The sequence below is a fragment of the Miniopterus natalensis genome, chromosome 10, assembly GCF_054644295.1.
Source record: "Miniopterus natalensis isolate mMinNat1 chromosome 10, mMinNat1.hap1, whole genome shotgun sequence".
Classification (NCBI taxonomy): domain Eukaryota; kingdom Metazoa; phylum Chordata; class Mammalia; order Chiroptera; family Miniopteridae; genus Miniopterus; species Miniopterus natalensis.
The window spans coordinates 23,435,088-23,450,158 of record NC_142090.1 but is presented as its reverse complement, the minus strand read 5'-3'; the positions used below and the strand labels follow the sequence as shown (position 1 = coordinate 23,450,158).

General features: G+C 36.8%; 1 protein-coding gene across 1 annotated transcript in view; it reads left to right on the top strand.

Moving 5' to 3' along the window:
• Positions 1–15,071, top strand: part of KCND2 (potassium voltage-gated channel subfamily D member 2) — a 481,036-nt gene that overhangs the window by 446,628 nt on the left and 19,337 nt on the right. Inside the window, exon 2 of the mRNA XM_016196919.2 lies at positions 14,352–14,514. Within this exon, the coding sequence (XP_016052405.2) occupies positions 14,352–14,514 (163 nt within the window). The remainder of the gene's footprint in view (positions 1–14,351; positions 14,515–15,071) is intronic.

Here is a 15,071-nt window from a genome sequence, read left to right as displayed (position 1 = left end):
AGGAGAAAAAAAAATATGTATATAGAAACGAGATAATTAGAGTTCAATTATTTGTTTATTACTCCAACTTCTTTCCTTAACTGTGAGATCTTTTGTGGGGGGACCAAGTATTAAACTTATTATCAGTATCAAAGTTGCCCACTTACTATAGAAACCAGATGAATTTTTGAGGAAGGGAGAAGGCAAAAAGGGAAAGAGAAAAGAAGAAAAATATATTTAAGAGAAATATTTGCTTTTAGCTTTATTGTTTGCTTTAACTTCTTTTTGTTTGTTTTTTATAAGCGGAAGTTTGCTACATTAAGTGCTTTTATCTAAGCAGACAACTTTATTTGTATTTATAAAACCACTAGCAAATGTCTCAAGGACTATTTTCAAGGAATGTTACTTCTGCTATTTCAAGTTTAGGCCTCATTTTCTCATTATGAAAATCAATCATCCTTGATCACATAGTGACTGCTCTTTAGAGGTTAAAGCACTGTGTTGTGAAGGCTTTATCTTACAATTGTAGATAAACTGTTATCATAAACCCTCATTAGTGGTAGAAATAACAAGTTGTCAAACAAATCTTAAAAATGTAGTCTAGCTATCTATGGCAATGACGTCTATAATGGAACAACTATGTTCATTCTTGTTTTTAATTTAAAGCACACATCATATATTTTCATTTTATTGTCCAAACCCTCATCCACAATCTTATTCTCCTTTGTACATAAATATGTTTTCTTTATTTAAATTTATAACTAACAGCCAGGCTTTGACTGATTTAGCTATAGACTTTCATTACTATAATAACAAACTGGAAGCAAATCAGATGACAAGTCAGCATGGGAAGTGCAGTACTTGGTAGCTAGTAAGATGCTTGACTCTTACCATTGTAATTAGCTAGTTATTATGATAGCAGAGGAGCAAAAGGGAGGCCAGACATTTATAAGCTTCACCAGGAAGCTGCAATTTCACAGTCCCCAGGGAACCACTAGTCCATTCCCTTTACATCATGGGGGAAGGGGAAGATGGATGTGTGCACAGTAAAGTCGGGGTGACATAGGTAAGGTGCCTGTCCCTCAACCCTGGGACAGCCTTGGCTGGTGTTGCTCAGTGGTTAGAGTATTAGCCCATGAGCTGGAGGGTTACAGGTTGGATTCCTGGTCTAGGGCATGTATCTGGGTTGCAGGTTCAATTCTCGGCCCTGTTGGGGCATGTGCAGGAGGCAGCCAATCCACATGTCTCTCTCACATTGATATTTCTCTCTTTCTCTTTCTCTTTTTCTCTTTCTCTCTGTTTCTCTCTCTCCCACTCCCTCCCTCCCTCCTTCCTTCCCTCCCACTCTCTCTAAAAAAATCAATGGAAAAAACACATTTGGGTGAGGATTAACCTAAATAAATAAATAAATAAAATGGATCTTTGTTTAGAAAAACAAAAACCTGGGACAGAGATCACCAATTAGAGGGAGTGGAGCCAATGCCAGCTTGCAAAAATTTGGGAATGCATAATCCCTAGACAAAGGAATTATCTCTCTGTTGTTCCTCTGTCTCTGTCTTTGCCCCTGCCTGTGCTCCCTCCATAGCCATGTGGCCCTAGAAGCCTCATGGCCCATGATCATGTGGACCCCACATGCAATGGACTGATGGACAAAAGCTAAGTTAGCCTGCTGGACTGGACTGTGTAAGTATGAAACAAAAACTCTGGGCAACAGCTTTAATTCTATCATTATTAAAGACACAGCAGGACTTCTTCCAATGCTGGATGGAGGGAGAGGGGCGTTGGAAACTCAGAGGTTTAATTCCACGCAAATAAATGCCACTCATTCTCCTGCGCCTGTATCAGAAATTTTTTTTTTCTCGTTACATTGCAAGAAGCCCACTTATACCAGCAACAGGTGGGAACATGGAGCACACCTCACTAATAACCAAACTGGAATCCAGGGCTTTTCCCCAAAGCTATGCTCTGCCCACCCCACCCTGGTTCACGGCTAAGGCCCATTCTGGTTCCAAGATGTTATGACCTAGATGCAGAGCTGTTGTTTTGTTGACTGACTCCAAACAAAACAACAACAAACATAACATCAAAAATAACAACAAAACAAAAGCAAAAAACTCCATCAACAGAAAGGCTCATGAGCAACTGAACTAATTGTGGAACTATATTCATTTTTAAAGGTAACTTAGTTTTATATATATTCACCTGTCCTTAAAATATGCTTTAATTTATTACTAATGGCATGCTCAATAATCTGTTGAAGGATACAACTCTGAAATTATTCATTCTAATTAAGAGCTTCTTGCTAGCACTTAGTCACCATAGGGCTTGGAAGCCCCAAGGGTCAGCATTTATTACATATCGTGCCCATTTCATATAAGTAGAACATTTTACAACCATCAGATATAATTAGAATATTGCTTCATGTTTGCATTTTTCCCTCCCTCTGTCAAAACAGATATTTTGGTTCTTTAGCTTATTCTCAACTTACAATGGGTTGAAATGTACATCTTTGACAAAAACTGAAAAACCTGGAGCCCACCCCTAGAAGAAGACCCAATTTTCCCTTCATACGTAAGGTAGGAAGGCGAATATAGCTGAGATGTTTCAAAAATCAGAACAACATGATACATGGCACTGTTAACCAATAAAATCTTATCTACATAACTACCAGGACTCTAATTCTAGTAAAATGTAATTTTCTGCTTTTGGGGAGAGGGCTGAAGTCAATCAACAAAACAAAGGCTTTACATCTGGGTCATAACATTTTGGAACCACAATGAACTTTAACCATGAGCCATGCTGGGGCAGGCAGAGCATAGCTTTTGGGGAAAGCCCTGGGTTCCAGTTTGGTTATGCCTCTTACTAGCTGTCAAGTGCTGCATTCCCCAGGCTGACTTGCCATCTGATAGGCTTCCATTTTGGCCAGTGGGAGCACTAGCAGGAGACTGGGGGGAATGGGAGAGGAGTCAGGGTATGTGTCCTCTTTCTTTGCATCTTCTAAGACAGAAGATGGCCCTCTTTGGTGGCTTTAGTGCCTTCTGTAAAGGCCTGGTAAGGATCCTTGGACTCAGAAAGCTTTCTCCTTGTTTCCCCCTCCATCTTCACCATGGTTGTGGCTTCTGGCTGCTACTCTTCAGTTATCTCTAGTCTTGTCTTGGGTTTGAGTCTCTACAACTCCATTGCCCAAGCCCTTCATTAAGTTCATTCTGTGCTAAATACTTACAATGATTTCTATTTTCCTGCTTAAATTCTGAATACAAACAATACTATTTTAAAAGTAAGATATTGTGCCTATAATCTAATCTCATTTCTGAAAAAATTCAGTTTAGATAGGAACATACAAAGAGATGTAAGAAATTATGCATTTAATATGGTTGAAATGTGCGATATATATTCTAGATTTTTTAAAATTTTAATTTCTAGTTTCAACTTGTTTTTGCATAATTTGTTTAACCTTTTTTCTTAAAATGAAACTTCAGGAAAATAGTATTTTTATAGAAGATTTTCTAGTTGGTTTATGTTTAAGCAGATGTACTTTTTTTGTTTCATTTTTATTATTGTGTTTTGTGTTGTTATTTTAATAAGGCATCATCAGAATGCACCACAGGAACATTTTCATATAGAAATCTGACCAGTTAAAACTATAAAGACATGTATTTATATTTATCCAGGGTATGCCCTAATTTACATAGTTAGTAGAAGAATAATTATTCAATCACTGCCTTAATCTCCTAAGAAGAAGTAAATAAATCTGAACACAAAATGCATGTGTTATTTTCATTTAATTTTAAGAAATAATTCTGTCTCACCTTGATTGGAATAACACTGCTCTCCAAAAGCAACTCTAATGTAAATATAAGCTCTTGGACTTTCATCAAAAACAAAGTTTGTTTAAGATTATAGAAACTTTCTAGGTTAATTGAAGGCTAGAATTTTAGTGAAAATGCCTGGAATTCTTTGGGAAGTTAAAATCACAGCTTCTCTGAATGATCTTCCTTTTGGATTTAAACAACTGCAAATATTTACATGAAGCAGAATTATATTAAATTGTTTATGCTTAAAGAATTTTGGAATTTTTAAGGAGGAAAAATTCCCTATTCAGTGACAGGGCAGAGCAATGCATAGATGAGGAAGGAACAAGGCAGGGTAGAAACTGGCTGTATGGCTTGTGAGAAACTGTTCTGTGGTGTGAGTTCCAAACTGGATCCTCACCTCCACCTCAGAGCAGGAGGAGCGCAGACCCTGCCCAAGGTGGTGAGCCAAGTGAAGAGTTCCAATTCATCAACAGAATTGCCATTAGATCATGCTATACACCAAAATGTTTGTGCCCCCCATCCAAATTCTTGTTAAATCTAATACCACTCAATGTCCCAATGTGATGGTTTTAGGAGGTGAGGGCCTTTGGGACGTGGTTAGGTCATGAAGGTGGAGCCCTCATGAATGGAATTACTGCCCCAGAGAGCTCCCTCTCCTCTATTACCATGTGAGGACACAGTGAGAAGACAGCTATGAACTAGTGTGCACTTACCAAATACCAAACCTCAAAGCACCATGATCTTGGACTTCCCAGCCTCCAGATCTGCTGAAGGGATACAACTTGCAATTGCAACAGCACCATCTCCGTCAGACACTGCTGCTGCCAAAACAGAGCCTAATTCCATGCCTCATTTGAGAGTCATCTTATCTCCAGTACAGTTAGATTTTTGTGCATTCTTTTCTATAAAACTTAAGATGTAGACAATAGGTAGCAAAATTACCAGGACTTCCTGGACATATTAGAAACAAGAGATATATAAGGTCATTACTGGATAATACATAAATAATTTTAACATCTCCACTTCATGCTTTTATGCTGCCTTACTGAATTCCCCTCTAAGACTGGCTCTGCAGGCTTAACCCTGGGGACCAACTCCTCTTTCTTCAATGGCAAAGGCACCTAGGAGTCTTTGAACAGGTTGCAAACAAAGAAGAATTTTGGTGGTATCAGCAAGTGGAATACATGGCTGGTTATAAGAAAAATGACTAATGAACAGGACCATCAAAATGACATTGGGATTTGGCTCCTTGGGTGACAGCAGCAGTGACTTGGAACCATGAACAGTGGGAAGCTTCCTCCAGCAGAATTACCTTTCAAAGGACAGGAAGAGATGGAAGCAACAGCAGCAGGTCACTGAAGAAAGCTCACAGTGTGAAAGCAGCTGACAATGTTGAAAATGAAACCGTTTGGATGCAAAGCCAAAACACACATCTTATGGAGCTGGTGCCATCAATCCAAAGCCAAACTGACCTGGCATTCACTGGGACCTTGATTTACTTGATGGATTAAGTTTTTTCCAGGGGAAGACAAGGATACCTCCTCCAATGTATTCTGAGGGCATAACCAGAAAGGACCTTGTTAGGAACAATGGAGACCAAACAATGGCATTTCCAGAGAATTGCTGATGCTCACTATCTAAGATTAGCAGATTGCAAGAAGATATGAGAGGTATGGAGAGACCCAAGATAATATGTGAGAGTCAGAAAACCAGGAGCCGTATTCATTCAAATTAATGGCATTTAAGGATTGCAAAATCTGTCGAATTTGGGGAATTTGTATATTTAAATGCTGGCTAGATACATGTTGGTTAAGCATGTGACAATGAAAAATAGATAGAAACTGGAAAAGTGTCATGTCTCTCAGCTTCTCTGTTCATTTAAAATCAAGTAGGTTAAAAATGATCTCTCTGGGTATAAAAAGTAAGATTAATTGACTGTAGAAGTAGGTTATTCTGGGCATATTATCTAAGTATCCGAAGAGGAATTTAGACAAATTGAGGAGATGAGATGGTGCTGGGCTTGGAGAGGAAAAGAGAATCTGGTGAAAAGAAAGAGCGGTGTGTGTATTCCCTGTACTCCCTCTCATGTTTATTGTTTACCATCAAAGCTCTCCCTGGAGGATTTATTTAAGCAATAAACATTTATTGAGTTTCAACTATTTGCTCAGCAATGGACAAGGTCTGTGCTAGACTTGGGTTTATAATGATATGATCCTTGACCTCCTGGGCCTCATAGTGTAATGGGAGAAAATAGATCTGTAAAAAACTAATTGTATTCTATTAGTTGCAAGCAGCATTGGAGGCATTGAAGAGGGAGAATATTACTTTTATTGGATGGAGACAAAATAGTCAAGAAGTTCTTCAAATAAGAACTGATGCTTGAACTTTATCAATGTAAATTAGTTCATCCAAAGGACTTATGCAAAGGGGAATATTCTACTAAGAACATTATATACAAAGGCATAGAGGAATGCAAGGATATAGTACATTCCAGTAATAGAAAGTTATTTGTTTCAATTAGAACATAGAGTATGTGTGGGTGAGCTGTGGAGGATGAGATGGCCAAGTCCCGAAAGGCTGTGTGTGTCATGCTAAGGAGCTGGAGTTTTTTCCTGCAGGTGATGGAGAGACAATGAAGGCTTTTATTCAAGAGACTGACATGATCAGACTCTAAGATATGTGAGGGTGAAAGGATAGCTCCAGGCAACAAAAACTAGGAACCAAATGCAAGATAAAATATTTCCGGTGGTCCCACAGCTGGGAAAGGCAGCCCTTAGTGTTTTTGTTTTTGTTTTTTAATGTGTGCCTCACAATAATCAATTGTACATATGTTTTCATAACTCTTTTAAATGAAGACTAAAGCGTTACAAACATAAGCTCTGAAAAGCATACTTTGAAAACATTTTTAAAAAGAGACTATAAAGACTTTTACTGATAGTATTAATTTAGGTTAAAAAACTTTTTTATTAGGATACTACATTATAATCTCATTTCATTTATAATCTTTAAAGCTTTATTTGATCATGTAATAGGCTTTTTAAAAGCAAGAGAAAAAATAAGAAACAGAAAAGAATTTATTTTTGAAAAGGCACAAGCTAGGGAACACAGTAAGCCCTACTGAAATCTAATTTTGAGCTTTAAGTATAAATGTGAGTAGATGTACTAAAAGCTTCTCATTAGCCCTTTCCTTGATTTTCCCCTTTTCTATACCCGAACCAAATATTTTAATTTTCCTTATTTTTCACACTAGGGGTCTTGGATAGAAGACTTTATGTTTAAAATTATGCTTTAGTTATATCTCACATTATAGAAATTTACTTATCCTTCTAAAAGAAATAGAAAATTATTTCAGAATTATTTTGCATCTTTTTGGAAACACAGTGAAAATAGATAATCAATAAAATGGTGAAGTCTGGTCTTATTCAACTATTCTTAGAGAAATAAAATGCCCAAAATAGATCTTAAATATTGAATGTGTGTAGTCAAAGATAAGGAATCAGTACAAGTAATTTACTGGAAATATTCTCTTAGCTTGTGGAAACCAAGAAGGATCCCGGTTTGTTTTCAAACTTTCATTTAGGTTTTTATGCCCCCTAGTGGATATTTGGTACTTCTGTAGCTGTAAAATAATGCTGACATTTTTACAGCATCTCCTTTGTGTCTTCAAACTGTTTATATAGACAACATATGACATTGATGTACCCCCTAATTATTCAAATCATAATGGTTTAACATTATTTGGGCCCCACAACTTTTGATAATTTAATAAAAGCTCTCAAAACTTTCAAGAAAATGCCTATGAAATCATAACTGTTATAGAGTTCCCTGACTCATCTGAATTTTATCCATGAATTCATTAAGAGCCCATGGACTCTGGCTAGGACTACTAATTAAGGTGTGGGATCCTATAGCTGCCCTTTCATTTAGTAGGTGCTAAGATTACTAACGTTCTGAGCAAATCGAAAAGGAAAAATATAATTTTCAATAGTAGCTCAGAATTTGGCTTAGAGTTAAGGAAACAAGAGAGATCACAGAATACTTCAAATAACTATATATACAATATAGTCCAAAAAATTTATCAAACCTTCAGCACAGGTAAGATAAGATAGTGATTGATCCTACAGACAAGGGAGTTGGAGACAAAATCAAGAGAGCTTTTTAGGCAAACATTACTTTTAAAATGTCAAATAGAAATCTATCATTGAAGTAAGACCAGGGCCCCTTTGGCAAACAAGTTCTGTACCACAAGCAGGGTGTTATATAGCAACACTCTAAAAACAGTCACTTGCTATTTGCAAACATTGCAGCCACTATAAAAATTATCCATCAAACTATGATCTTTCTAGAATACCAAGTTGATGGCAGAAAATCCATAAATAACATAGCTAGTGAGACCCTAAGGGGTAGAAATATTAATTGATAAGTGATCCAGCTTACAGGTCAGAATAAATTATTTCTCAGACCTTTGTGACTACCAGTCAGGTCCAGGAGAAAAATTCAGAGCCAGCATCAGTAATTACAGTACACACACACAATCAGCTAATAGCTTTCACCATGACATTTTGTACATATCACTTTCATTTCACTTTTTAAGGATAGTGTCTTAGTCTGTTTGGGCTGCTATAACAAAATACCAGAGACTTGGTAGTTTATAAACAGCAGAAATGTATTTCTCACAGTTCTGGAGGCAAGAGCCCACTTCCTAGTTCATACACTGCCTTTTTCACTGTGTCGTGAGGTGGTGGAAGGGGCTAGGGAATTCTGTAGGGTGTCTTTTTTTTTATAAGAGCACTAATCCCATTTATGAGAGATTTGTCCTCACTACCTAATCATCACCCAAAAGCCCCAGCTCCTCATATCATCACATTGAGCATTAGGATTTCAACAGATAAATTTGTGGTTGACACATGCAGACATATCACAGTATATATCTGTTTTTCAAATGTACTCCCAAATAATGGTTCATATCCTATATGAAGTTGCTGAGTTGCTGTTTTTTAAAATTAATGTAGTACTTCAAATATATACAATATTTGTTGAACCAGCTCCTGCCCTATACAATGTATAAGGTACTCCTGGACTCCTGTGTAGCTGTGCAGGATCTATTCACTCTGTTTCTTACACTTAGAGTTTTAAGACTTTGTCATGGTAAAAAAAAGAAGCAGAAGAGTGAGAGACTGAGTTACAGTAAGCACTGAAGTTTATTTTCAAATCAGCATTTCTTTCCTGTTATTTGAAGTTCTTTTCTACTTTCATGATTGTTTATAAAACACATGCTTTTTGTTTTCTCTATCAGTACCTATGGGAAATAGTTTCACAGATAGAAATCCATGACTTAACTGGGAAGGTTTGCCTTATATAACATTTCTACTTTATCAAATGAGCCTATATTTATACTCTTCAAATAAGAAGAGAAGAAAAAATAGAAACTATATGAATAGGACCAGGAAGCTAGCAGGATTGTGTTTGAACTCTGTGTAAGAAGAAGCAGAGGAAAGTAGAAGAAATATGGGGAAACTTTCCTTCAGTAAGCAAAGTTCAAGCCTGCTCATTTCATTTTTGGTATGTACAACTTCTTGGTAGTTATTCTTTTATATTATGCTATGCTTTCTCTTGTTTTCTTCTATCTTTTAAGACTTCAATATTTATCTTATTTGACCTTAGAGGACCCTATCATCTTTGAATCAGTTTTATTTAAATATTTTTAAATGTTTCTATGAAAACAAACCACATTTATATAATGTTTTAGTGTAACTCTTTGGGAAATGGATTTTTGAAGACTGGAGACATAATATTAAAGTCTGATAAAAATAAAACAGAAAGAACAGAATATATAATATTGCTGGGCTTAGCATAAATTTAAGAATAAGAAGCCGGGGGAAATTCAGTGTGTTTTCATATGGAACATACAGAATAAAATACCAACCAGTACACAAGTTACCTAGGATAGAAATAATCATTAAAAGATGACAGTATTATAGGCAATATTTTATTAAATGATCATTTAGCCAAAGTAAGTGTCACTTCTCATTATAAATCTTTCTATTCTAAATCTTTCCTCCACGGAATTTCAGAGAAATGACACCTGAGGTATACAATGTTATTTTGCTTCTTACTCAGAGTTTGAATATTAGTTAAACAAAAGAAAACAGCTGGTTTTGCCAGAGATAAATATTCCTCGTTCCAAGCAGATTCTGTGTTGAATTACATCTTTATGGATAAAAATTATCTACTTTCATTTCTCAAAGTCATTCCTAAAGAAGATGAGAGACAGTGTAAGAACAGATGCAAATCATACCATGTATTTCTCATGGTTCTCCAACATATTCAAACAAGTAAAATATACCTAAAATATTGCAAGTATCAGCAGCAGTCCAATCCTAAAAAGGGGAAGAGAGCAGGCAGAAAAACCAAAAAGGTGATGTATACAGAACCACGGGATGTGTGGAAAGAGGCAGCAGGTGCTCCTTGGGAATCAGCCTTGGCTCAGGTTGTCATTAGAAATAATCACAGGACAGCCTGGATGACCTTCAAACACCCTGCCCATTCCCCTCCCTTGTGCCCCCTCACCATAGCCCTCTGCCTTAGTCTCACAACAGCAGAGTCTTACAGACCATCTTAATTTGTTATAATGTGAGAAAGCTCTGGCTTTCCACTCTAGAGTAAAAAGATAAGAGAAGATGATCTAATCAATGAGCAATTTTTTCTCCCCTCTTCTTCCCACTGTGATCATCGTGGTGCTGACCAGGCATCTCCAGTACTCCTCTTCACTTTTTTGATTGTGAAGGAATTTTGGATTACAAAACAAATATGGCAGAGATAAATAATAACTATAACTGCATTTGATACAGATTAGCATAGTTTATGACATCAAACCACCCTTAAGTATCCGTTATCTCTTTTCCCTTAAGGATCCTTCTAGTCTATGAATTTGCTGCCTTTCTGCAAGCTGATTCATATCCTTACTTTTTATCATTCTATCACAAAGCAAACAAGATTATTTCATCATACTTATTTTTCCTCCTCTGAATAACAAGTTCACTTTCTGTTTTATTGATTTATATTATAATCTGTTTACATTCAAAAAAGATATGAAGTGATTTGTTTTTTCTCTAGTGGAATCCCAGGCACCTCATCAAAAATTGCTTTCCCAGGGAAACGGGCTTTATCAGTTGTCCCAGAATCCCTTTGACTAAGTCCCTCAGAATTGATTTTCTCCCTTCTGTTAGCTGCAGGCCTTCTGAGTGCATGAATCTCCCCTCCCTATTCCCTCCACCATTTGCTACCTGAATTTACCAGTCTCCTGTCTGCTTAAAGTCTTACTAAGATTTGGGTCCATACCATACACTTAGGATCTTAATTTTAAAGATTACAAATATGCAGGCATGGCTTACTGTATGACATAGTGAGCTTAGAATACAAAAAAAAAAGTAGTGAATAAATGCTAATTTTTAAAAGTTTCTTAAAGAGAGGTGGGAAAGACTATATATGATAGATTCATTTAGTTATTTTATTTTATGTATTTGTATTTTAAAAGGCTTATTTTAATTACATGGACTCAATGCTTGTCTTCTTTAGCCATTACAAATAGCTGAACTTTATTTACTTTCCCTTGTAAGAAATACTTTCTAGGTCCTAATTGGTAGACATTAAAATGAAGAAGAAAAGCTTTTGAAAAGTGACTCATCTGTGTGCGCATACTGGGATATGTGGGCTTTCATTTCCCCAGGGCCTACTGCATAATCAGTGCAAAGGGAAAGATTTTATAAATAAGGCTGGACACTTAGTGTGAATTGTGGCAAACATGGAAACTGGCTCATGTGCACAAGGCATTATATAAAAAATTGACCTTCCAATTCTACTGACACATCACTATAGTAAGAAAGTTTTCAAGCCTTTTTGTCTCACCTTGTAAATTCCTTTTGTTTCCACCATTTCCTCACTAACATAATGAAATTATGATTTAGCTCTACTAGTGAACTACAAAAAATAACCAAGCTTAATATGGACACAGTATTCCAGTTCTCGGCTTATTATTATTTTTTACTATAAATTAATATTGTCACTTGGATGCCAAAACCTTGCAGGTATTTTAGTTACAGTGAATCAGCTCAACTGCTGGTCACTCACAAACACTGACAAGAATGAGTAACTGGCATTCGATGCAGAGAACCAGAGCCTGGGATGGGGTCACTAAAGGCAGTACTAATCAGCAGAGGCTGCCATCATCTCACGAGCCTTTCCTGGGCCAATTCCTCAACAACCTTCATCTCCAGATTGACGCACAAATGTGTTCCCACACAAACAACAGTGACTGCCTAGATCACCCTTCAAGATACAGTCTCCTCAAATACTCCTAAAGACTCCTTGAGTCTGGATTCCAATACCTGAGCTCCTCTGAGCCCTGTTCCTAAAGACTAAACTCTCAAAGACCCCCAAGCTCCATAGTGAGCAGGAGGTAGTTGGAGCTATAGTGCTGCAGCTGGATAACTTCTGCAATAATAAGAGCAAAAGACCTCCTTCTTGCCCCTACCCCAAGGAATGAACTCCTAGAACTTTGTATCAGTAAGGTAGGGACAATGTATTCATTCAGCTAATATTTACTAAGAGCCTGCTTTGTGCTAGTGAGACACAAAGTAGGACAACTCACCCTGGCCATTGTGGCTCAATTGGTTGGAGTGTCATCCTGTGCACCGAAAGTTCACCAGTTCTTTTCCCAGTCAGGGCACATGCCTGGTTTGTGGGTTTGGTCCTCAGTTGGGGTGTGTAGGGAGGCAACCAATCTATGTTTATCTTTCACATCAATGTTTCTTTCTCTCTCTCAAATCAATCAAAAAAATATTTTTTAAAAAAGTCAGGGAGTCACACTCCTTTACAGTTAAAAAAAAAAAAATAGAACAACTCCTGATTATATTCTAATGCTGGCAGGGCAAGTGGGGAGCCAGAAAATAAATACATTAAAAATTAGAAAATATTACTTTTTAAGTACTGTGTAGGTAATCAAATGAGAAAATGACAGGGAAAGAATAAGACCATTATGGATAAGACTGCCAGAAAATCACTTCTCAAAGGGATACCTTTAAGTTATGATGATCTGGGACTGCACATGTGACAGAAAGCCAGATATGGTGGGAGAGCAGTGAGCTTGGTGGAGGGTGGTGTGAAATGCAAGCAGTAACAAAATTATATAGGGCCTCAGAGAAAAAAGGGAGGAGTTTGCATTTATTTTTGTTTCAAATCTATTAGAAGGTGAAGCAAGGTAGCAACAGTCCAATCTCCATTTTTAAAACCATTAACTCTGGCTGCTACATTGCCATGAATTGTAAAGTGGTAAATGTGGAAAAGAGAATTCAGATAAGAAGCTATCTCCATGGTTCTGGCAATAGACGAATGCTTAGATTATTGTGGGAAAATGGAGGCTGAGGAAAGAGAATCAAGTAGGACATAATTTGGTTGGGTGAGACACAACAAGACTAGCTGAGAAATGAGATGAAGGGACTGAGTACTGGGTGGCTGTTTCAATTCTGATATAGGTAATTGGATGGTTTGCAGTTCTATTTAATTAGAGGTGATAGGCTATGTGGGAGGAACAGATTTGAGGGGAGCAGAAGAAGCTAGGGAAATGAAAGTTCCTTTTTGGCTGACTTAAGTCTTACTGGCTCTTAAACATCCAGAGGTAAGAATTTTCTGACCAGATCATTGAAAACATGTGTCTGATTTTCAAGACAGACATCAAGGCTGTCAATATAAATTAGAATATCATCAGCATATAGATAGAAGTTTTAAGCCAGGAGATTGGAATATCACATAGGTTTATATGAAGAAGTTAAGAGGATTTGAGTTTTTGAGACCTAAATTAGCCCAAGATTTAGAAATCAGTTAAGGGAAAAGGAGCCAGAAAGAAGATAAACAGCCAATGTGGTAAAAGCACCACTAAGGAAATTTTCTGATACTGAAGCCAACAAAACATGTTTCAAGGAGAGAGAAGTCAACTGACCAAATACAACTGAGAGACTGAGTAAGATTATCATGTAGAAATGGTCATTGAATTTCACAAGTGAAGGTTAATGGGACCTTGGAAAATTTATTTTTAAGTGATTATACCTGATGAAAGGATTGTGATGTATCACTTTTTCTACTTAAGTTTTATAACAAATCCAATGTTGAAAAAATTAAGTGGAAAAGTATGTTATCCAGACCATAAAATTTAGCATATAAATATTTATGATTAAATAAATGTGAAGAAATATGCCATATTATAGGAAGGGCAAATTGAAGGGCTATTATTAAATCATCTGGCTTAAAATATTTTCCAAGCAAAGAGGTTTCTAAATGTTAGAATTAATTTCTGCAACATTAAAAGATAATTTTTTATATTCATGCATTTTGAATTTCTGGTTTATTAAAGTCTTAAGCCATGTATATTGTAGTCATGAACTAGAGATAGACTGCTCCAAAAGAATCTTTTGGCTTAAAGCAAAAAGATATTTTTAGCAGGTAAGAATAACTTTCTGTGATTTAAAACTATATATATATATTTTTTCCTTTCTAAACCAGGTATGGTGACATGGTACCAAAAACCATAGCAGGGAAGATTTTTGGATCCATCTGCTCATTGAGTGGGGTCTTGGTTATTGCTCTACCTGTTCCAGTGATTGTGTCCAACTTCAGTCGGATCTACCACCAAAATCAACGTGCAGACAAAAGGAGAGCACAAAAGGTGCGTATTCAGCTCTGCGTAACCGTGATTTAGCATCTCCCACTTTTCACAGTGAGCTTTAAAACCCCTTACTGGCTATTCAGTGTTCCAGATTTGGTCGATAGTTGCATCAGTCAGCACAAGCTAGATTGTGCTACAGCAAAGAACCTTAATATCTCAGTGACTTAACACAACAAGGAATATTTCTCAATCATGCTACAAGTCAATTACTGCTCCAGTGATGGAAACTCCATCTTGACAATGTATTTCTGCAATCATTTAAGCAGAAGTAAAAGGACATGATGAATCACACACTGATTCCTGAAACCTCCTACTGGAAGTGGGCCAAGCCACTTCCATCTCTATTGCATTAGCCAAAGCAATTCACATAGCCATGTGTAACTTCAAAGTAGGCAGGGAAATACAATAGTACTGTGCAACCAGGGGCAGAAACAAAGAAATATGTAGTGAGCAACACTAATGACAGTAGTAAAATCAAATATAGATTCTTGGCAAATTTTATTAGAATCAGATTTCTAGATCTGATTCATTTAGTCTCTGTCCACCAGGGTTCAAGC